Consider the following 24,152-nt stretch of genomic DNA (forward strand, 5'->3'; position numbering starts at 1 on the left):
TGAGTATGATGCCTCAAGCTTGTTGACAGTTTTCTTTGCTCACTTGTGTACAGAACGGATACCAAGCATGCTTGTGTTCCTTTTTTTTTTCATAAAAGCTGTTTGGCTATATTCTTTAACCTTGTGGCTGTCAAGTTTTTCTTCAGACTGCTCTTCACCCTGTGCTGTCTTTCTTTTTTTTTTTTCGTGCATTGGTTCAGCGGACATTTCGTTCTACGTAAAAGCTGGTTCTTCATCATTGCTTTCATCCAAGTCAGAGTTCATCAGGAGTTCATAAATTTCCTCATCTGTCTAAGCATGGATGGACCTGCCATGCTGACTTGCCATGTCTGCCCTGCCAAGACGACATGGTGGAGCGCCAAGATGTGTGCTGCAGCTAGTGTCACAAACTTAATTCACAAGATTCACCTGTTTAGCTAGCCTCGCTACCACTAGTGTTATTAGGGGTGCCGGCAGTAGGGAGTGTGCGCACTTGTCCCAAAGAGACTACTCCATGCTTCCATTCCCTTTACCATGTCAGTGTGCTGTGCTCTGAAAGTCTAGCTGATTGCACAACCTCCACCACAGGGCAGACAGCGTGCATCAAAGCACCAGCCTTCCTGCCTTACCTGCTCAACCTCCTCCTTGTGCTTGCAAGCTTGCCTTGAGGCCTGCAGTAGGTGATGTGGTCCGCACCATCGCACCCTGAACAGCAGGGCTGTGGCGGCAATGGCGCAAACTCACCTTGCATGTCCGTACAGTTTTTATCGCAATGAATAGACCAGAATATTGTCATGCAACAATTAGTCAGCAATAACCACAAGGACGCAACAAAATGAAGACGAAGGTGTACGTAGTCTCGTGCACAGTTTCGCCACATTGCAGATAATACAGTCAACATCTGATTTTTTGGACTCCCTGAAACGTCGGAAAACGTCCAAAAAATCGGACAGGCCGAAAAAATGAATGCATGCTTTTTGCTGCCCCCAAGGGCACAAATCACCACACGCAAGTCCGGAGTAGTCCTGGAGACCTGCTAGTACAATTATTAGGCATATCGTTGCTCGTACTGTGATAGGAGATAGTGGGTGCACGCGTTTATAATTAAGGAATCGTGCTTATAATTAAGGAAGCCAACTTGGAATAAAAACAGATTGGAATAGTTTTATATTATGCCGGCCATATTTCACCTCTTTCCTTGAGCATCAACGTCGAGTCCTAGCAGTTGTGAGCACTGACATGTTCATACCAGCTCATGTAGTCCTTATTGTCGACACCATCAGTTGCAGAAAACATACCAGGGTCACAAGGCTGGTCTAAGATAACCAATGGGGTCGGTTGGAGGTTGGCAGGGAAGCAGCAGGATGTGACAAAGGTGGATCAGTCAGCATGACTGTGAGTCATGAATTTTCAGCGAAGCGCAATATTTCAAAACTGTGGATAAGACTAGATACCCCTTCATCACCTTCATCTTTAGTGTCCTTATGGGCATTGCTGACTAACTATCCCATGACAACATTTTCCTCTTGCATACCCATTTAGAGCAAGCACACCTAATCTAGACCCTAGCCGCCAGCTATTTAGGCAGCCTATGTTGGGCTGCTAAATTGATTATGGGGCGCCAGAAGACAAAGCCATGACGAGTGAACACTGGCGGCAAGCTTGTAGTAAGAACAGGCTGAGTGTTACTGCCGTTAATCTTTTGTTCTTTTCCCTGATTCCCATAGTCCCTGGCAAAATATGGCTGTCCCCTAGAAATGTTGCAAATCCTGGTTTATAGGAGCCAGGGTATGTGACGCAAATGTAACGTGGGCTCCAATATAGGAGGACGCTACTAGGAATCCTGCTTGCAATGGAGGCAATGGGGAGGGCTTTTTCTGCGAGGAGGCTGGCCCACCTTGCATCATCACCACACAACACTCTTTTGTCTTCTATCTCTGCTGTTACTAAACCATTGAGAAAATTTTATGGTGCAGAGACGACTTTTTGCTACTTTTACTGTGTATCAAAAATCTGTGCTCTAGGTGTGAGTACAAGCTATTGCCTGCAGGGTCATAGCCAGGGGTAGTGTTTTGGTGCTAGTACAACCACAAAATTTTGTGATCTTTATCAGAACAACCTTTGAATAAGTGGGAAAAAATTTGGGGGGGGGGGATATTGGAAATTAAGAAACATTTGTAATACCCCTCGAAATAAATCTGTGGCTGCACTGGTGATTGGATATAATTTACTGTTTGCAGAGTGAATTAGTGTGGATTTATTTATTGATTATCTTGACATTGAAGTTTACTTATTCTGCCATTCATCTGTTCCCATTTTTTGCTTGCATGCAGTGCGGACGAGGCTTGTCAAGCCACTCGCGCTGGGTGCATGGCTGGTGTTCGTCTATTTATTCTGGAAGATCGGGGACCCATTCCCGATCTTAAGCGCAAAACATGGTACGCCCGTTTTTATTTAATTTTTATGTTCTCGCTCCTTTCTTGACTATATAGTAAAGTTATTCGCTTTAGGATTAATTCTATAAATTATGAAAAACACTCGCTGGTAAAGAAAATGTAGAATTTGGATGTATCAGAAAAATTGTGAATTTCAGGGACCTCATCTGTGACCATATGGCTGTACCATGACTATACCATGATGAGTCTACTCTCTTGCATGATGTGTACTGTCCTGTGTGCCTGCAGATGCTGACAATTGGGCGGTAACTTTTACATAGACATCGACAGCTTGATTGGCATTGTAGATGAGGAGAAGCACTGCGAATTTATTAACAGCTTACAGCCTCAGCAGCAGAGAGTACTAAGCTGCTGTTGCAGGAAATTTGAGCAATGCCATGCAACGAAATGATTCATCACAACTTGCACTGCACCCGCAAGTCCTTTGGTACCATGCTCAGATCATGAGCCCAAACATGAAGTTGGTGCACTACGTGTGTCTTGTCCTTTCTTTCGTCCTTGTGTCTTAGGTACATTTGGACAAAGTCTGGCTAACCTCCCTGCCTTTCCTTGCTCTCTTCTTTCTCTCTACATGCCTGCAATGAAGTTGGTACTGCCAGAAGCATTCGACACATACAGTCATCAACACTTCTCACTAGAGCGCTGAGTTGGTGCACTGCTATGCAAATCAATCATTATCTGTGCATTGCTGACAGGTTTGAGGAATGATAGTTGTGACCAGCAGGAGCCACACAGGCGCCCGGGTAATACACTATACAGCCAGGTACCTTGAACCTAAAGGCTGCTGTGTTATTGCTCTTTCATTTAGTTCTGCAGCCATGCACTTGAGCACTCTAGACTAGAGATGTAAAATTTAATGAAATTTCGAGGGGCATGAAAAAAAAACTGGTTGATTGATTGATTGATGTTTGAAGTGTTTAATGGCGCAGGGGCCAGGTGTGGCCGAAGAGTGCCATAAAAAAAAAAGAAAAAGAGACCATCTTTCATGTTACATAGATCCAGGTGCTTCACAGACTCCCAAACACCTTGTTTTGACTGAACCTTTAGATACGTTGAAAGGAGTTTCATCACAACAAAAGAATTATGTGTAGAAGCTCTTTTTTTCTTCTTGTTCTCTTTCTTCAATTTTATCCTGGCCTAAAAAAAAGAACAAAAAAAAACTTTTTTTTTCGATATTTTCGATGTTTTTTTTCAACCACTCGCATCTCTACTCTAGACAGAAGTGCGAATGTCTGTACGTTTGAGCAGTTGTTTTCGGTTCTATCACGATTGGTGCTTGCAAGAGTGTTCTCTCAGAATGTCTGGTGAATGCTGCTGAAGTTGTTGAGCCTTAGTTTACTGGAGAGTGCACGGCTGAGTCTGGCACATCCTTTCAGGTACAGGGCTGAATATACTTTTCCTTTATACAGTGCAACCACTGAAAGGGCATTCTCAATGTTTATTTCTGTTAATATGAAAGAGCGTGCCACAGTGACTGAATTAAGCATTCATTAATACACATGTACATATAGATGAAAAAAAAACATAGGAGAATGCCGACCAAGGAAAAAAAATATTTAGTGAAAAATTAAGACATTCCTTTCCCCTCACGGGAAACTTGTTCACAATGACTGGCATTGTGAACAAGGCTCTCGTGTGGGAGCTGAAACCTCTTAATTATTCATGAAATATATTTTTTTCTTAGTCAGCATTCCCTTTTTTTCATCATGCTTCTTCCTGTAAGACAAGATTCCGTCAAACCTTGGATTTCATGTATGTATTACAGTAAGGTGGAATGGCGATAAGCCCTTTTGCTATTATGTATATGCTACACTACCCCCCCTCCCCCCGTCTCTATCTTTTTTTTTTTTTGCTATCAAAGCTCCTTTCAAGAGCGAAGCTGAATGGTAAATTATGCTTGAAATGCAGAAAAGGTCATAATTCATATGCACCATAAAAGAAATCAGTGATTAACTCAGTTTGTGCTGAAAATATAAGCTACAAGCACACCCTCCAATATTGCCCCAAAATAAACTCACAACACCCAGAACCTTGAGCATAGTATGCACAACACAAATTTGCAACCACATTTCTCTCAGGTGTCTTTGTTAGAGATCAGAAAGCTTAGAAATCGGAGAAGTACTCATTGTATACCTTGTATGCCAGTTTTACGGTCAGAAAGGGTGGCCTATTCTTAAATAAAACAGCTTGTTTGTCAATATTTCAGCATAGTTACCATAGATGTTTTACAGCAGTGGTAGTGCTTGGAGAACGCACATCTCTTGCTGCTGTTGGCAGGTATTAATCAACCTAAGCACCAGTGCCCATTTTTCACATGTATTTGCACTACATTCTTTGTTGGCTCGTTCTTTTTTCTTCTTTACATTGTGTCCCAGATAATGCAGGATAACAATAAATACTCAAGGAGATTGTAAATAAGTAAAGTTAATTAGTTAGCAAGAATATTAAAAAATAAATTCTAGTTGGACAAGACACTTGAAAACAACATTACATCAGTGATAGCAATCAGTGTTCAATAAAATAAGGAACAATTAGGGCTTAACATTGTTATTCAATTATGGGTAATTAAGCAATTAGACAGAACACAAAAAGATATCCTGAGTTGTGCTAGGTGACCGCAAAAAAGCTTAGCATCTGTCTCGCTGTTTTCTCTTCGCTTATTTGTTTTTCTCCTAGAATATAGTTTCATTTCAACAATACGTTACTGTAATCCTTGCGGGCTGTGTTATTATTTTTTAAAGCCTGTCTAATGTTTGCTGAGACAGCTCACACATGTTGTAGACAACCAAGCCTTGACATGTTCTTGTTGGTTTCTGCTAGGCATACTCTCGATAGAGCAAGTCATCAGCCGTGTAGGTGTCGTGGGGGTCACGCTCATGGCCGTGCTGTCCGGATTTGGTGCTGTCAACTACCCATACACCTCTATGGCCTACTTTATGAGGTGAGTGGCAGCTGAAATTGTACAGAAAAGTAAGCATGAGTGTGTGCTTCCTTTATAGCAAGCGTTCTCACAATGCAGCGGCAAAACCCACTGTTACTTCGCACTGCAATTCAAAAAGCTATTTTACTCTGCTGAGCAGCAGATTTCCAGATGGGGCACGCATGTTCTGATGGCGACAGGATGTGAAGTGCCTGATTACTCGGTTTATACTTTTGAAAACCTCAGGTAATATGTAATAATCAGGAGCCCTTTCCTACAGCTTCTCCCATTGCCCCAGTATAGCTTTGGGACACAAAACCACATCAAGTACTTCCTAGTAGCAGCAGTTACATTCGATTGGTGGCATTGTACAACATTGCCTGTGCACTGAAATTCGGCACATGTTTAACAGCCCTTGGAGCATTTATGTTTATCTGGAGTCTTCACCTGAACCATATGCCTCACAGCCAAGCTATACCTCTCAGGCATAAAGGTACTTCGGTCAGAAATGTAATACAGTTAAACCTCCATTTATCGAACCTCAATGTAACGAAATTTTTCTACATAGTGAAGTATTTCGCTTTTTTTTTACTTCTTGTCCATAAAATGCCAAGTATTTTGGACTTCATTGTAACGAAGTGTGTTTATACACGATTTCAATGTTACGAAATTTTACTGCTGCAGCGAAAGAATACCGAGACAATAAATGGAAACTTCTGCAGACGCAGATGGTCAGATGGTTGAATTACAGCCGGCTATTTTACATGCACCTCTCGAACTAGATGCCTCGAAGCAGAGCAGCACGATGCACCATATAAATTCCAAGTTCGATAAGATCCTATCGCACCCCGTGCACTGTATGCTTTAGGTGTGAGTGAAAGCATGCCAGAGTGAACCAAGAAGGGTGCTGGTCTGATCAGTACCATCTTCCCACGCAAGCGAAGGGAAAGGGTTGGGGGAGGAAAAAAGCTTGTAGTAATGCGATCATGCATGGAGGGGATGGGAGTTGGGGCAAGTTGGCGTGTCTCCTTTTCTAGCGTGGCTGGGGCGGCACATGGCTGTCTGTGTGGCTGAGTGCACACACAATCCGCATGCCCTGTTTTAAAGGTAATCTGCCACGTGTGCAAAGACAGGGCAAGATGCAATGGCGTGGCATCATGCACTGTCTCCCCACGTGTTTAGTGTTGGACGTTGCATGTTTTCAAGTTTCAAAGACATGCTGAAGCAAGAGGCAGACGAAGCATTCAGTCCTTGCTACTGGCGCTTTCCATGAAAGCGTCGTCGCACTGCAGGCGGCACTATCAACCGCAGGGGCGGAGTGGACGCAGAAGTATGGCTGGCTTCACTTCAAACCACCGATGAGAAAATATCGTCAACTTGGCATTTCAGTGCTAAAAAATGCCTCTGCACTAAAATGCCTGAGCACTGGAATGCCTGTGCAACAATGCATATGGACCGTATCTCTCATTGCTGACTCTCAAATTTAACAAAATTATCTTTTTTCTCATTCAAGTTTGCTTTTTTCGATGGCCCTATGATTTGGAAAATTTTGCAACCCCTTCCATATAAGGAAAATCTAACAGCAATTGCACTCATTTGTATAAAAGATAAAGTTTCACTATTACAAAATTTTCATATAACAATGCAAATTCGTTATCACGAGGTTTAACTGTGTCTCATTTCATGGTAGTACAGACTAGATGCATTAGAACACTGATTAGTTGGGAGTTTAATGCTTGTAGGGATGTTTAAGGGATTTTACGTGGATGTTATGCCATGCTGCCGATTTTTTTTTTTTTTCTTAAGGCTCTTGACATCTTAACCAGTAATGAAAAAGGTATTTGGCTGACGGTTCAGATCAAGGGCGCTTGGAAAGTATTGCGTAAACAACTACAGTAATGAAGAAAAAGAGAACAAGCCAGCCAACCATGAAGTACCCTCTTGTCTGTGAAAAGGAATTTGAATGCTGGGCTACAATGCAGAACGAAACACACGGTTTCATGTTGTCCGTGATGGTTTTGAGATACTCCTTCAGCTTGTACAATCTTTTGAAAATTCACCTGTAAACCATTGTTAGAAATGGCATTCAGTGTATTTGTTTTGACTTAACAGGAATATTTTTACTAATAATGATTATTATTGTTATTGTTATTACTTGGAAGACTGCAATGCAGCTTTTTTTTTCAGAACTACCAACCTGACAAAAGGTACCTTGTGTTGTATTCCGAACCATGCTCCAAATGAAGTGCAGATTTTTTTGTTGTTCCCCAGCCTCTCAGTGGTGCAGTTAGTATCACAATTCTAGCAGTATTCTTGTGGCCATATGTTGGGCACTTGGGCATTATGGTAGAGCCAGCTTGGCACTTTTCTGCATGGTTTATTCAACCGGTTGGTGTAGGCTCTGATATCCTCTATCATTTTACATTCTACAGGGTAGTCACTCTCACTGATGTGCAAAACATGGAAAAGAAGCTTCTGCAAACATTTGACGTAATCATCATGAAGAAGAAGAGGTCTGGTATTGCATTTGTTCTTTGCTTATCTTGCCCAATTATAAGTGCATTCATAAAAACTCTGATCTGTTCAGTAATTTGTTTTCTATAAATCTGACATTGTGCCTTACTTGAAAAAAGAACATTTCAACTGGCGTTGAAAAATTGTTTTAAGCGAGCGCTAGGATTTACAGTACCTGGTATTGTTGACTCTTTCTTAAAGAAGTCTTGCCTTTAGTTTTGTTTAATTTATGCTGCAGTAAGGTTTGAATAGGAAAGCTAGGTTGCTATTACATGTTATTTGTTTGAGACACTAGTTCTCATTTTTAATTGGTAACCTTTCTAATGGAATCTATTTCCTTCATTATTTCATTGAACCCATATACTGGTGGTACATTCGAGCCTTGGTCAACTTTTTGGCCGGGCCACAGAAAAAGAAAGCATGATCTAAGAAAGGGTAACATTCAGTAATGCTTCCAACAGCATTACAGGCTGTAATCTACAGGCTGTAGGCTATAAGCTTTATTTGAAGTTGAAAAAAATAAATAAAAGATTATTCAAAACATTCTAAATAAGGCTCACTGTTGCCCCCTGGCAATTAGATGGAACACCACACTTTTTTTTCTTTTGCAGTCATAGTCGTGACTCGTGATTAAATTAAGCTTGTGATGTCCGTCTGCCACTTTAAATAAATATTTCATAGTAGCAGGCCTTTCTCAGGTGCTCACAACCCTTTTTCAGTTAATGCAAAGCCACGTATATCAAAATAACCGCACAAGATATCGAAGACCATGACATTGTCTTCAAACATGCATGAGCCCGGAGGGACTGCTCGAGCCTTCATTCTCCTCTTATTCATTTTCGACATCATGGACCATGCTGGCATCAGTCTGACAAGTTCATCTGTTCTGAAATCCCAAGAATATATTTTGAAGAATACACATTCACAATAATTTCTATGGGCTCCAGTTGTGCCATAGCATCCTCAAGTTCCCTGCACTTTTTTGGCAAACCCGTTGGCAATCTCAGTGTGTTGCACATAACTGTAATTTCTACCGATGCTGCACCCTACAAGTTCTTGCTCCTGCCCATCCAAACATTGAAACCCGTTCTTACAGTAGGTATGTAAGACAATCAAATTAGGAATGATGTTCAGCTATGTAAAGAGAAAATGCGCTGAGTCATAAGTAGTGCATCATTGTACTTTTTGGACGTAAGAACCTTCAAGTGAAATGTAACAAATGGGGTGCCAATACTGTAAACACTATGGGAACAAAACACAACATGTTTGACAATGTAAGAACCAAGAGAACATAACAGGATCGGTACCAACCTTTCTATTCATGTTTGAACTACTGTTTTACTGTCTGTTTGCTGCAGTTAGATGAAACCAAATAGTTGCGCATTCCTTGTACAATATTTGAGCACCTATAAGCTGCACAGAAGATTCAAGAAATCTTAACGGTGCAGTGGTTTCTGTGGCGAATTTTACCTTAAATGTAGCTCATTGGCCATGCCAATTTTGTTGCCGTGAAGCTGAACGTGAAGGCAATGTTATTGCCATGCAGTTGCACGTAGATGTAAAATTGGCATATAAACTAAAATACTTGAGAACAGTGCAAATAAATGGGCGTAAACTGCCATGTAAAACACAGGCGTCCCTGCTTCGTATAAGCAGGTTGTGCACTGCTGTGAAGGTGTGCTGCATTTCGAGAGGGCAGCGGCAAAAGCTTTCATGATTAAATGCAGAAAACCAGTGTTTGTCAGCTTCACTTTTTTTGTCAACAGTCTCGCTGGTTTGTCTTAGTAAGATTTGAGCATTTCTGTAAACAATGAGGCATACATGCGGTTTCCTTTCCTTTTCATTTTTCTTCAAGGTTGTAATTGTGGGTGCAGGTTACATGCAAGGGTGGGCTGCATGTGATAAGATACAATATGTTGCAGATTTCAGAAGCAACTTTCATATATTGTCGAGAAACGACTCACCATTCTCATCTTGCCTTACCACAGGATTGCCCTGGCAATGAGGGAAAAGCAGAAACAGTCAGCATCGGGTCGGCAAACCACTGGCATCTGGGGCATGTTGCAGAGCGTCACATCAACTTCGGCCAGCGGGGCTGAAGGTATGTTGCCATCATGAGATTAGCATTTGCACACATGTGATGGTTACACTGTAATTAGAGAAACTGACAAATTGCTAGCATGTAATACCTGTTTTTATTCATCTAACTTAGCCTAATATCATCCTAGTTGAAAGAGCACTAAAAAAATTTTTTTTTATATTATTCAATCAAAGGGGCCCTGAACCACCCCTCTGGCTTGGTGAAATGACATTTCACCAAGCCAGAGGGGTGGTTCAGGGCCCCTTTAATTTAATAATAATAAAAAAAATATTTTTTTCTTAGTGCTCTTTCAACTAAGGTGATATTAGGCTAAGAGTTAGCTGTGAACATCTCAACCAAGTTTTGCTGTCGTACGTGGTGCGTGGAGCTCACAAGCACAATGCGGTCACCTTTCTCTCGGTGCTCTCTTTTCAACAGAAGTCCCTGTCCTTACTCTCTTCTAGAAGCACTATTAAGTCATTCCCTTAGACAGCTGCTGTTGACCAATAGTTCACATCAAGCTGCGGTCGGCTACATGTCGAAGATATTGCGGCTGCCACGGGTTGCCGCCACAAGTCCACTGGCTAAGCGCACTGCGACATGCTGAGGACAACCTTGTTTGGCTTATGTTTAGTGCGTGATAGGCGCCAAAGGCGGAAGTCATGGTGTCTCCATTAACATCCACAATGAAATTTGAACTGTGCACCACGGTAAGATTTAGAAGGCGGAGCGTTGCAGGCACGCCCCACTGCACCATATCCTTCGCTGTGCAAGGCATTAAAGAAAGAACGGGAGCACCGTGGAGGCCCGTGTTTGATTGCCGATAACTCCGCTTCTGCTGAACACATCGAAATACTTTTTGCACCAAAGTCTTTCTGAAATAGCCTATTTTCACTTCAAATGCCTTTCTCCACTTTAATAAAAAGTGGTTCAGGGTTGCTTTAAACATCTGGAGCATGAGCTTTAGATTAGTCATACCATGAGAACAGGCTTGATGCTTTTGAAAGGACATGAAAGGCAAAAAGCGACTTTACACTGAAATTCTCACACCAGCTCTCTGTGATGCCATCGATTTTGACGTCTGGTAGAGCCTGCTTAGGACTTAGGTGCTACTTTCAGCCTAGAGTGTTGGTGTATGTAGCTTGTCAGACAGTCCTAGGCAGTCCGGGATGGCAAATACAAGAGACCCAATACATCTTTCATGGGACCGCAGAATGGGGGAAAAAAAAACCATAAGTGCCACAAAGAATACGTAACAGCAAGGGAATAGAAAAAGCAGGTGCTGTTTTTAACATGAAACGGTTTATTTGATAAAACTCGGCCTTGAGCACTTGAAGAAAAGAGTTTTGATGGACATCATCGTTATCATCATGATCACTGTTATCAGCTTTCAGCTTTTGATTGGATTGGTGCAACAGCTACTAGTTGGCAACAGGAATGTGAATGGCAGGCTGTGACGGCCGCATCAGAATCTTTTTGGACATGTAAGTGAGTGTTTTGTCCATCGGATATTGGCCTCAAAGACATATCGTGGTGCCATCTGCTACACTACAATCTCTCTGTGAGTTCGAAAGCGACATCACATGATACAAGCTGCGAGGTGTGGAACATCTCCAGCAGTTCAGCAGCAGTTAATTTCAAATGTTTGCATGTTTTAAGTATTGTATGTGTAGCATTTTTGCAGCAAGACAACCTAGCGCGAACATCCTAGTCTGGTGTGTAGGGCAGCAAAGACTTCTATTAAGTGAGAAACCTGATGCTTTCATATTAATTATTCAGTTTGCATGATTTTTCATGAAAGTAGCTTTCGCAGCACTTTCGCAGCAATAACAGTACTGTTCACAGCATTTGTCGCGAGGAGTGCGGCTTGACATTTTTGACAGAATTATCATGGGACGGTGATTTTGTTGCCAGTCTTATAGTACCTGGAACTTCAACTGCTTACATTGTTGTCTCCTCAATCCACGATACCATCGTGTGTGCAAATGCAAGTTGCATGCTTCTCTGATCAGGGTATTTCTACTGATGTCATATAAAGTGAGCATGCTACAAGTCCTGTGTGCATCACTTGCTCGACTCTTGCAATAACAAATTATCTTGTTTTCAGTTACTTTATCAGCCTAGCATCTCGTTGCTGCTTCATTTTGAGGCACGTGTGAAAACTCGCATCAGGCTTGGTTGAATACATGCGGCACAGTAGCATCGAGCACTAAACCATGCTGTAAGAGTGGGCAACTAAGTTGCTATGTTGGGAATGAAACACGTCATCTACAACCCTACAGTCAAGGCTTCAATCGCCAAGTCAGCGAGCTGCGTTGGCTGCAGCAAAGGCACAAAAGCGCAAATGCAAGCCATGTAATATCACTTTATGTCATAGCGATAGCAGCCGCCGGTCTCTCCAGTGGTCTCTCCAGTGGTCTCTCCAGTGGTCTCTCCAGTGGTCTCTCCAGTCTCTCCCCCAAGGCCAATACAGTTGTACTTCGTTTCAACAAAGTCGCATAAATCAATGGAAATACCTTTGTTATATCTGATATTCATTATAAGCATACCCACAGATATAGACAAACAATACGTTGTGACCAGGTCTATGCGAAAGAAATGCTAGTGGGGTGCTTTTGACGGGCCAGCAAAGGGCCTCCTGTAGATTTTGATGGCCTGCTGATACGAGGCATCGAAACATCAATAATTTACGTTCACACGCTCTGCACCACTGTGAATATGCAATGGTTCGGTCATTATTGCGCAGGATTGGCATGTTGGCTTGCTGACTGCAGTCTAACTAAGCCTAGCCACTGGCCGAAATGTGCACGCCATGGCTTTTTGGACACTGAGAAGACCGCACATGGATCCATACTCTGCTACTACAGCCATCAGTCTATAGGCCATGCGTCTGATCTCACACTTCGATAAGGTCCACAAGTACGAACATAAAAAATGTGTACACTGCCGGCAGTCTTTTCGAACACAGAGGGGACCGCACATAAATTCGTATTCCGCTACTGTGGATATATCAGTCTAACCTGTGTGTCTGATCTCATGCACAATTGCTGATAAGGTCTAAAAGTCTAAATATATTGGTGGCAAGTCCTGCAATGGCTTGTTACCAGCCACTCTGCCAGCTGCACTGCTTAGTCCGCCAGGCCTAACCAGTGCCACTTCATTGGGAGTTGTCAACCAGAGTTGCAGCTTCGTGCCCGTCGATATGGCAGCAACTTTGTTCATGGCCACCATGTTTGTAGCATTGCACCTGTGGTAAATGCCCAAAACACCATGCAGTGCCCGGCATTTTTGTTGTTGTTTAAATTGTTGCTAGGGGTAAATGGCGGTGCCACAGAAATTGTGCAGGTCTGAAAAGTAAGGCATCTGAAAAATCAGTTGGTGACAGCATTCGACACTTTAGCTGTCTGAATAAATATTCTAGACACCTGCAGACAAGAATTTGCTTTGCTATAGCCAATACCTTGTTGAATCCACCAGCAGGAGACCACACATGGAAATAAAGCACGGCCAATCAAATTTTCTGTCTACTTTGTTACATCTGATAATTCATTATGTCTGTGTTCATTATATTGAGGTTCAGCTTATGTGCTAATAGATCACATTTTGCCAGCAAATGGCAAATCAGGTTGCTGCCCCATACAAAGTGCAGTGTAAGGTGAGAGAAGATGATAGAATAGCAATGCTCCTGAAAAATGTTGCTTAATACAGGCAGGCCACAGAGAAGACGACAGGCTGTTGAACCCCATATGGACAGCCTCACATGGTTGTAACCTACATTTCATTGCCTTTCTTGTTCTCACTCAACCTGTGTGTTTTTCTGGCGCTATGAACTGGTTAGCCCAACAACAACCGCTGAACGGTAACATATTCAGCAGGAATAAAATACATAGCAGCCTATGGGCTTTGCACTGGGACCACAACAATGTGGCGTTGCAGTCGATAAAGCACAAAAACTGAAAATGTGTTGATGAAAATCTCTTCTACACGAGAACAGATGCTGCAAGTACAATCTGTATAACCTCTTCCTCAATGGTGTGTAGGAGGGAGGCCCTGTTCAAGCCTCTGTAAATTGTTGACTGGAATTTTGCCTGTCACGTGAAACTTCACAGTCTGTAATGTCCTGCTTGGATTTCTTCTGTATGTCGCAGACATTGGGCAGCTGAGGCAGAGTGTGGAAGCCCTGGAGGAGTTCAGCCGACAGTTGTTTCTGGAGACGGTGGAGATACACAACATGCTGGTAAGCAAAGGCTTGCTCGTGTAGCACGTGGTCCATTGCTCAGCCATGAAACGCAGCCATGTTTAAATGTATGTGACTGAAGTTCATCGCATTTGCTAGTGCAGCATGTTAAATATTTGCAATTACTTACCCCTTAAGGCTTCCTGGCCACATGTACATATCCAGGAATTGTCAAGTACTGTTCAATATTTAGAATAAAAACAGCACAAGTTTCCTGTCTCGTTCTTTGAACTGTATTCGTTCCAAATACCATGTACCAACTAGCCAAACAGCAGATTCTCTTGACAGTTCTATGCAATCTATTTGCAAAGCAGTAGGTATATGGCTCAGATACTCTTGGTATAAACAAAAAAAAAGAATTCTTGTATTTTCGCAGGTATATTTTCTGCATCCTGATCACATTCATTGGGGAGGGTAGGCAAAATGTTGGCTTAAAGGCGAACTGCAATAAAAATTTGGACAGCATAAAAATTATAGTTTAAAATAGTAATTTGGATATATACTAGAAGGACCTCCGTTAAAGGGACACCAAAAGCAAATACTAAGTCAAGCTAAAGTGATAGATTAGTGCCTGAGAATCTCTAAGGCGTAATTATTATCGCGAATAGAGCCTTAACAATCAAGAAACTGAGGTAAATGCAGGACATGATTAGAGATTCCCCCAGAACGTTCAAGCATTTCCAAATGACGAAAGCACTCCTCAGTTAAATTTTGTCACTCGTACTCAACTAGTCGTTGTACGAGTTGAGTACGAGTAAACATCCTTGTATTGTATTATAAGATGAAATAAAATGCTACTTGTCCACTTCTATTTCATTTTTAGAAAAAAGAACTGATTGAAATTAGCCTTGGCAACAACGCGGGTGGTCGAAAGGTTTCGTTTTTGCTTGATTCTGCACCACCCTCGCTTTCGCGTTTCAGTAGCTTCATTATCACATAGCGCTGCGCTGGTTTTACTGGCTCGCGAAACTTGCACGAACTGCAAGTAGCAGAGAATTCAACTTCCATGTGATCTCCCGGGATGGCTGAACGGTCTATGCCAGTTTCTGCTGCAAGTCTACGCTGCAGCAGCGAATCCACGGCTCTGTCTTGGCTCGGTACCGCCATCTGTCGGGCGCCGTTTTACTCACCGACGGCAGCAAAGTGTGATGATGGCATATGCAGTGTCACCACTCCCCCAGTTGGGTGGCAGGAGATCTGAATTTTGGAAACGGAGTTTGGACCCTTTAGGTGCAATTTTCTCGTAAACTGAGTCTCTTCTTGACACGAAACAAGCATTGCGAAGTTTCTGGAATGGTATTTAAACAGTCCACATTGACTTAGTATTTGCCTTTAGTGGCACTTTAAACGCTTGCCGAAATATCCGTTTTTGATACTGAAACTCAAAAAGAACACCACCATCACCTCTTGCTGGAAGTGACACATGACGCAACACACGGCTCATCAGTATGACCTTCACAGTCTCGGAGGCCGTGCTGCTGTTAGCATAGATACAATGGCCTGTGTGGGGTGCCGCGACAAGCCCTCTCCCCGTGCCTGTGTGAGATGCTCGAGCTACTGCATGCTCTGATTTACCTGTGCGGTTGTTGAGGTGTGGTTACGCAAGCCAGCCCGACCACAAGGCACCCTTGGCTCCTTGTGGCGCGGTGAAAAATTTTGGACGCTGCGTGCCGGGACTTAAGCCAGAGTAACACCACTAGGCGCATGTGCCATCTGCTTAAGTGCTGTTTAAAAACTGTTAACAAAATAACTATACAATTACCAGCTCTACAGCTTTGCCAAGATTGGTTCAGTGCTATATCAGTACTATTCATTTATAACCAATTTAGCCAAAAGAAAATTTCGTTGCAGTTAGCCTTCAACGCACACAAATAACTGTGCTAAATAACACATATCTTTATGAAACAACCCTGCGCAGTTATCGGTTGAAACCAAAGTTCTTAAACTACTTTTGTGCATGTTTCAGTCATCACAACCGTTAGCAGAGTGCATTGCTGTAAAGCCACACAGCATGGCAAAATTTACATAAAAAATGCACCCACACTTAAGCTTCTCGAATTACTGGTGCAGGTAAAGTCTACAAAAAATGTGACAGTTAACAAAGATGAAAGCTTACTACAGCTGTCCCACAATCTCAAGGTGGCAACACACAATCGATGCAAGAAGCTATAATTAACGGAGTACACAAAGCGCAGCATTTGCCTGGCAAGTGACAATTTGAGGTGCCAACAAAAAGCTTTAGAGGTGAATGAATGAATAAGAACTTTATTGTGTCTACATTAGTCGTAATGCCAAGGAACCCTCAGTCCAGGGCTTTGTTGACAAACTTTCCCAGGAATTTCTGGATATGGTTCATAAGGTAGCATTTGTTGGACGAGGTCATGCTGAGAATGAGCCAGTCCAATGTAAGGGTTAGTCGGAAGCCAGAAACAGGAGGGAAGAGAGGTGTTAGTTTGCATGTGCTAGAATGTTGCGATAATCTGTGTAGCCTTTACATGAAGGGCACTCAAGGCAAAGCCATTAGTGTCCGAGAGCTTGTGTATGCGAGATGGCAGAAGCTGAGAAGCAAGCATGCCCCAAAGCATAGCTACAGCTTTCCTACTGATATCAGCAAGACTTTGTTTCTCATTTGTGAACACTACTTGTCCGACAAGAAATTCTCTGAGCAGTGTCATAAAGGCAAGTATACTAGTGACTAGAACCCCTACTTGCCAATATGAACACTGGCATTAAAGAGAATGGTACGCAGCATAGCAACTTCTGGGGATGAAGCAGTGATAACGTTTGAAGCACACCGAGTGATGTTTGCTTGAAGTAACACTCGACCTGAGTAGAGCTCAAGGTGTAAACTGTACTTCGGCTATAAGCTAGATTTGAATAATTTTCCTAGCATTTAGTGGCGATGTTCATTTGTGGCCCTCTTAGCCTTTTCTCACCTGACATCATACCTTGTTCTTACCTAGTTTTGTGCATTTCGTGTAAGCTGTTACTTGAACAAAATTGCTTTTTCATTTCTCATATTTTTGTCCACTTAGAAATTGAAGAATTGAAAGGCTAGAACTTTCAAAATAGAAGGAGATTGTTTGATGTGGTGTTGATACATTCCCCTTCACTTAACTGCAGTGTTGGTGGACCCGCTCAAACTATCTTGATTGCATTGTTAGCTTGAAGAACTGAAATATAGAAAGAAAGAAAGGTGTTAAAATAGAGTGACAAGACCCTCTCTTGCCCCCTTTTTCAATTTTTCACTCTTTCTTGCAATTAGCGGGATGTGGTACTGTTTTCACATTTGATATTGGCTCCATTGAGGTCTTTCTCTATAGTATTCTGTGGTAAGAGTTGTTTGGCTAATGTGACCATCGTGATGGAAAAGCTTGAATGGGGATGTTTATAGGTTTATAGGCATCATCATGGTCTCGACGGTGCCATTAGGTGATGCCTGTTTCTTTCTTTCTATTTTTAATGCATACTTTATTTTTCTTTCCCAGGAAAGAATAGAGTGGTCCAAAACCTTCAAAGGGAAATACTTCAACTTTATCGGTTACTTCTTCTCTTTGTACTGCGTATGGAAGATATTTATTGTGAGTAATTTTGAACCTGTTTCTTTTCACTTGTCATTTAGAAAATCATTCTGGAATTGTGTTGCACTGTACGTAGGTATGTAGTGTTCTTTTGCTAGCCTAAGGACCCACTGTAGGCATCGTATTACATGTACAGTCAACTTCTGTTAATTTGGCCTTGACGGGACTGACAAAATTGATTGAGTTACAGTGGGTCAAATTAAAGAAGAGAAAAAAAAATAGAAACGCCAGAACACATTTGCTCGTTTCTAACACATCGCTGAATCAAACATACACCCATATTTTTATAGGTTCAGAGTAGAAAACTAGCGTAGAAGCGACATTAGAGGTTCTAAACAAGGCAGACATCCTAACGTACATCAGATTCTTTAGCAAGAAAAGTAAAGCATGCATCAGATTTGGGCATTAAGAAAAAGACAAAACCAGTGAACTTCACCTTCACAGAATGGATATATTTTGCACTTAATGTGAATCATCATGCCTCCCAGGCAGCATTTTATCGCTGTCTGTGAACCAAGATGTGCCATCGTTCATACGGTTGGCTGCATGTTTATTATTCTTCATTTATCTAACAGCACCACAACAATCACAGACGTACGTAATTAGCTAACCACATTGCTAGTTCATACTGCAATGCATATGGTTCGTTGGAATACTAACAAATGGTGATGCGACTTGTTGCTGCTAGCTTGGCTTGTGAAATAACTTATCCTTTCCGTACTGTGAAAAGTGACGAAAATTGTACTGAATTTACCAAAATTTTTTTCCACTCAGTTTGTAGAGCTTTCGTTTTTTTTTTTTTCCCTCAACAACACGGTACCATTCTTTAAGTTTGGTAAAGTTGTTTTATTTCCCAAATTGTGTAAAAAGAAAGGCAAGAAAGTTTAAGGAAGGCTTCTCTACACTGCACTGAGGTCTTGCAGCACAGCATCCTGTGGGCCCGATGCACTATGTAAAAAAATAATTCGAAAAGAAAATAATTTAGACGGTGCAAAACAGATGTACATGAATAGCGACTACTTTTCCACAGCTCCAAAGGCACAGTCTGTAAGTGGGGAAACCATTCGCGGGCTGCAGTGAGAACCTTCAGTCTATCCACATGGTCATCTTCGTCCAAGTCTTCAAAGGGGAACACATCTCTTTCTCTTCCTGAGCAAAGCTCTACAGAGCTGTTTTCTGAAGAGGGATCATCAAAATACTTGCTTCTACATGCACTTTTATTCGCATGCGATAGGAAGGCAGCCATATTTCCTGTTCAAGCGTGAGAGGAGACAGAAGTAAAGAGAAAGGGAAGACATAGTGGCACAACATGAATAAGTCTGGCCATCTAGTGTCAAAAATTGCAAATGAACACAATTTGACGAATATATTCATCATCGATTCACTGTGTGAGGCATTTTTGTTCATGACAGTTATACTCATGACAGGTAAATAAAGGGTCATGAGCTTTCATAAACACTGAAAGTGACGTGTTTCGTCATTATTCTAATTGAAAAATTGTTCTGCTGCTATTTTGTGAGGGCAATGTTGATGACGGTGGCTAGGCTGGATCTGATGGTAGGCTGTTGTGGATGTGGTTTTGGTGTCATATCCTACGGGACCATGCAGGGAATTCTGTGGCAAATTTTCTTGGAAAGAAAGGCACACGTTGGAATCAAATGACTACTGCAATCACTCATTGTGAGCTACCCTTATTGCTTTAAAATTTTTCTAGGGTATTCTGAAAATAAGTCTTTTTAGTGGGAGATGATATATGCTCATCTCACAAGCACTGCTAAGGCAGGCACTGCTACCCCTATGGTCATCATTGAGGTCATTGTGGGGGTCACCATTGAGGCATGCTTGCTCACCAGTCAAGCTCGAATCGTCTGGCAGAGGCAAATTTCAGAATCAAAATAATGAAAATTTGGGTCTATAGAAATGTGTGGATACCAGCCGGGATTTTCGGTAGAGATAGAATTAAGGGAAATCTGCTGTATCTGCATGAAGACATATCTTTATATGAGACCTGCCTGTTCCGCTTGTTTGACTTACTTAATTTCCTTAGTCTGATGTGTAGACCTGGTTGCAAAAGCTTTTAAAACATGTGTGCTGCAATAGTTTTTTAGGGGGCCGGTAATAGAAAAGCATTAAGAAAAAACACTACCTGGCCCCTTGACAAGGACAACAGGAATAAAAGTAAATATGCAGTGATGTCATGGCGATACGCATGACACTGGCATAGAAGTATGATGATGATGATGGAATTACAGTTTAATAGGGGTGTACGAATAAAAAAAAATAGTAGATTTCAAATAAAATATCAAATAGAATCAAGATAAATAAAGCCAAATATTGAATTGAATATTGACTATCCAAAAATTTTGCACGAAATTTAATACTTACAAATTTTGGGCATGAATATGTGGTGCTGCACATGCTCGCGCATCTCCTAGTAGGCATAACAACAGTGTGTCATGCTATCAATAACCTAGGTTCATAGAAACCAAGGTATGCAATACGGTCTACTCTTATTAAAGGAAGCACCTAATTAGTATACGAGCACTGATTACATCTGGTCTAGTATATGAAGGTCTAAAACATATCTTTTTAATCAGTAGAATTTCTTTTTAATAGAATCTAGTGTTTCTTTTTCTCCACTGAAACTAACTAATTAGTGACGCTTTGCCATACTGAATACCTACAAGGTTCTCAGTTTAATAGCGGACCTGTGCTTTGCGGCAATTTTTTATTGACCTACGCAGAAACCTGTATAGAAAGTTTTGCTTTCCAGTTTTTCTCCAGAATCCAGAAGGGCTATCCCAACTTTACGGCAGGTGGGTTATCGCAAGGCCAATCTGCACTATAGACGAAAAGACCACACGTTACGTGACTTGATCACCACTGTGTGTCCAGCCTTTGCCGACAGTAAAAAGCAGGTGCTGTCCGCACCTTTTGCTTGTTAGGTTCAGTGTGACCTGCCACTTGTCAAAGATTCTGATATCTGCAGAGTCATGGTAAGTTTGTGCGAGGCAATTTAATTTGAATCCCTGTGCACTATGTGAGTGAACTCTGATCAGTGCAACACAGTGGCCTGGGAATCGCTGAAAAGAAGAAGAAGAAAACGAAGAAGTTTATTTTACCACATAAGTACACTGATGTATACAAAGTAGTAGGGATGGCAGGATAAAAGCTGCATAACGGCTATTTGACTAGTCCCACCTCCCCGTGAACAACAGGCAGCAACATGGCAAGATATTCGTTGTACATACATGTGGCAGGGTTAATATATACATATTCACAGACGCATATATATACACACACTTATATATACACACACACACACACACACATATATATATATATATATATATATATATATATATATATATATATATATATATATATATATATATGAGGGCTGCACACATCTGTCGCAGCTGGGAACCTGTAATTTAGCAACATATTGTTGTGGTCATGCTGGGCAGTACATGCTGCACCTTTAAATTCTTGGGTATACATGTTGGCAGTGACAAAAGCTTGCTTTTCCTCAAGCCATACACCCTGAAAACATTGTTGGAGCAGTCAGTGCCTTGACTCCCCTACAGTGACAAGAATTCCTAGCATTCGCAGCAATCCTGCGCCTTATTCCAGGCAAGGTAGTTGACAGTGATGAGACTTGCTGATAGCTTTGGTCTAATGTTTTGCCTTTCTATTAGCTTCTTGTTGTCACATTCACTTTCACTGGTTCAATCAATCAGTGACCACTGGAACTGGTGTTGCCAAAAGCGTGATCAATTGACACTGCAGCCTGTGTGTGCACTCTGCTTGACAATATACACTACAGGAGCACGGAAAAGTCATGCAAATGCCTGTCACTTGTGCAATGCACAATAATGGTGGCTGGGTGACTTGAATACAAGTGACTTGAATAAATTTGTATCTTTAAGAACGGCTGCCCAAGAATGTGGCTGGTATTGTGCTCACAAATTTGCCACCACCTCCACTGCAGTTACTGGCATGATAATGTTCTTTCGAATATATTGCAGTGCACAATCAACATTGTATTTGATCGTGTCGGCAAGGTAGACCCTGTGACAAGAGGAATGCAGATTGCTGTCCATTACATGGGATTCGACGTTGATGTGAGTCTGTGTGCTTGTCTGGCCAACATCTTGCATCTAAGGTGTTTCAAGTGCTCGTGATGATTCCTCCTCGGAGTGAAATTTATCCTTATCCAGAAGCAGTGGCATTCACATATACTGTGGTTCAGCATTGTCTTCTCTTGTATAGAAACTGAAGTAGCATGCTAAGCCTATAGCTAGACTAGCCTCTGAAGATGTTAACTTTTTGTCTCTTTTGTAGTACAGTAATACGATCTAGAGTGAATTGACATCGTTCAGCAATAGAGAGTGTGCACTTACAATTTAAGTCTTTTTTTTTTGTTCTGGTCATTAATTTAATAGTACCTGGGCAGCAATGACAATGTTGACGTTGACACGACATGCATGCACATGATGTTTCAGAGTGCTTCTGCCACGAAGTCACTGCCTCTTTGAAGGCTAGCTTTCCTTGCTTTTCTTTTGAGATATTTATCAGCCGGCTTTTTGCAGAAAGGCCTCTCGCAGAGGCGTTATTGATACCATCATGTCCAAGTATTTAATCAGTATACTTTCATTTTTCAAGTTCTTGATGTTGTGCCATCATTTTTCTTTTCATCAATCTGCATAGGCCTGAATATTACCCTAAAAAAAATTATTTGTATACAGCATAAGCTTGTACGCCGCTTACGCAGCTTGCCTATATCTTTTGTTACCACTAGAAATGTGTTCATTTTTGGTGCTTTTATGTTTTAACATTTTACTTTAAGATGTAGTAGTCACAACACATGCTGCAATACATAACATTATAGCCTGATCACTGCTGTTTTGAACGGATGTATAGCAGTAATGATTGCTCAGGAATATTTTCACGATTCTTATATGAAACTTCGAAGAAGCACCTCAAGGAACTCAAATGAAAGTAATAATTGGCTACTTTTTGTATAAGTACTGAGAATAAAAGAAATCTGAAGTATAGAAAATATGCATTTGGTTCCTAGTTCCTTATTTTTATAAGTTAGATCACACAAAAAAATTATTATGAAGACTTGTCAGCAGCCATACTAGCCATAGTGATGCCCATGCTATACAGAAAAGCAGTAGCTTCACAAGTGTGAAAATGGGTAAGTTCCTATTGTACAGGGAGCTTTTTTTCTTACTTATTGGAGCATGCACCTGGTTTGCTTTTTACAAGATTCTTTAGGCTCACGAAGCAATGGTTGCTAGGTCACGGAGCAAGCACAAGCTTCCTCATACTTGATTATTGTGTTCAATCTGCTCTTCTTCATACTTCTACTCTTCTGCATAATTGAGTGTGCATTCAACTGGTGCATTTAACTGGTGCATTCAACAGGTGCATTCGACTGGTGCATTCGACTGGTGCATTCAACCCACATGCTTTGTTCGGTTCTTGTACAGTGCTGTACAGTAATGTGGAGTGTTACACAATATTGTACAGCGATGAAGAATGGCAGTTGCACAAGCGGTGGTCATAATGTAAGAAATTAGACAGCTAGTCAGGCTTCAGGCAAGGGTGGATCTGAAATCAACTGCATGCTCTTGTGTGAGTGTAGACCCTGCACGACAGGGATTGCTCATAATAATCTGTACATACACTGTCGAAGCACTGATGGATAAAAGCAACCCACGGTGGGAAAGAATAAAATTGCACTTTATATTAATCGGACACAGTTATCAAAATAACATGTACTCATGCGCATTTACCATTGTTTGAGAAATTGTTAAAACAGCCTGTACATCAGATCAGAATATCGACAACCCAAGGAAAGCTTTTGTGTACTCACTGCTGCTGTAATCTAAAAATTATGTTTCCAAGTCGACCAAAGCGGAAATATTGCACTTATTTTTTTTTATTGAGGAAGTGGTATGAGCACTGCAGGATAGTTCCAATGATACCCCCAGTAGAAGTTTTATTTTTACAGACTCCCCAATATGTGAAAAATTGTCAAATCTGACAAATAGCTAAAGTTTAGGTATCATTTCAAATTCTGCATGATGTTGCTAGTAGGAGAATTCCAAAGGAAATGTTTAACAATGCACAGAAAAACTGTCAATCAAATTGATATATTTCTATAGACGCAGTAACGAAAGAGTTAATGTATGCAAGGTGTGCATAGTGCCACTAAAAAAATTCTGTTTTGGTAGCTGGTAGCAATAAGGAAAAGAATGCAGCTTGAACATACTAGTTGTCACATAATGTTGTTTCGGGTTGCTGTGCAGCATGCAATAAGCAACAGCTTGTTAGAGACCAGAGCAATTGGTATTCAAGGAGTTGTCTTCACTTC

At 41.4% G+C, this 24,152-nt stretch overlaps 1 protein-coding gene across 2 annotated transcripts in view; it reads left to right on the forward strand.

Annotated features, from left to right (window-relative positions):
- GPHR (golgi pH regulator) overlaps positions 1–24,152 on the forward strand; it is a 38,046-nt gene that overhangs the window by 3,733 nt on the left and 10,161 nt on the right. For both annotated transcript variants that reach the window (XM_065447638.1, XM_065447637.1), the window contains exons 5-11: positions 2,313–2,417; positions 5,256–5,376; positions 7,788–7,868; positions 9,858–9,970; positions 14,098–14,186; positions 17,675–17,767; positions 21,796–21,891. In XM_065447638.1, coding sequence (XP_065303710.1) covers positions 2,313–2,417; positions 5,256–5,376; positions 7,788–7,868; positions 9,858–9,970; positions 14,098–14,186; positions 17,675–17,767; positions 21,796–21,891 — 698 coding nt within the window. The remainder of the gene's footprint in view (positions 1–2,312; positions 2,418–5,255; positions 5,377–7,787; positions 7,869–9,857; positions 9,971–14,097; positions 14,187–17,674; positions 17,768–21,795; positions 21,892–24,152) is intronic.

This window comes from Dermacentor albipictus, chromosome 4 (genome assembly GCF_038994185.2).
Source record: "Dermacentor albipictus isolate Rhodes 1998 colony chromosome 4, USDA_Dalb.pri_finalv2, whole genome shotgun sequence".
NCBI lineage: Eukaryota > Metazoa > Arthropoda > Arachnida > Ixodida > Ixodidae > Dermacentor > Dermacentor albipictus.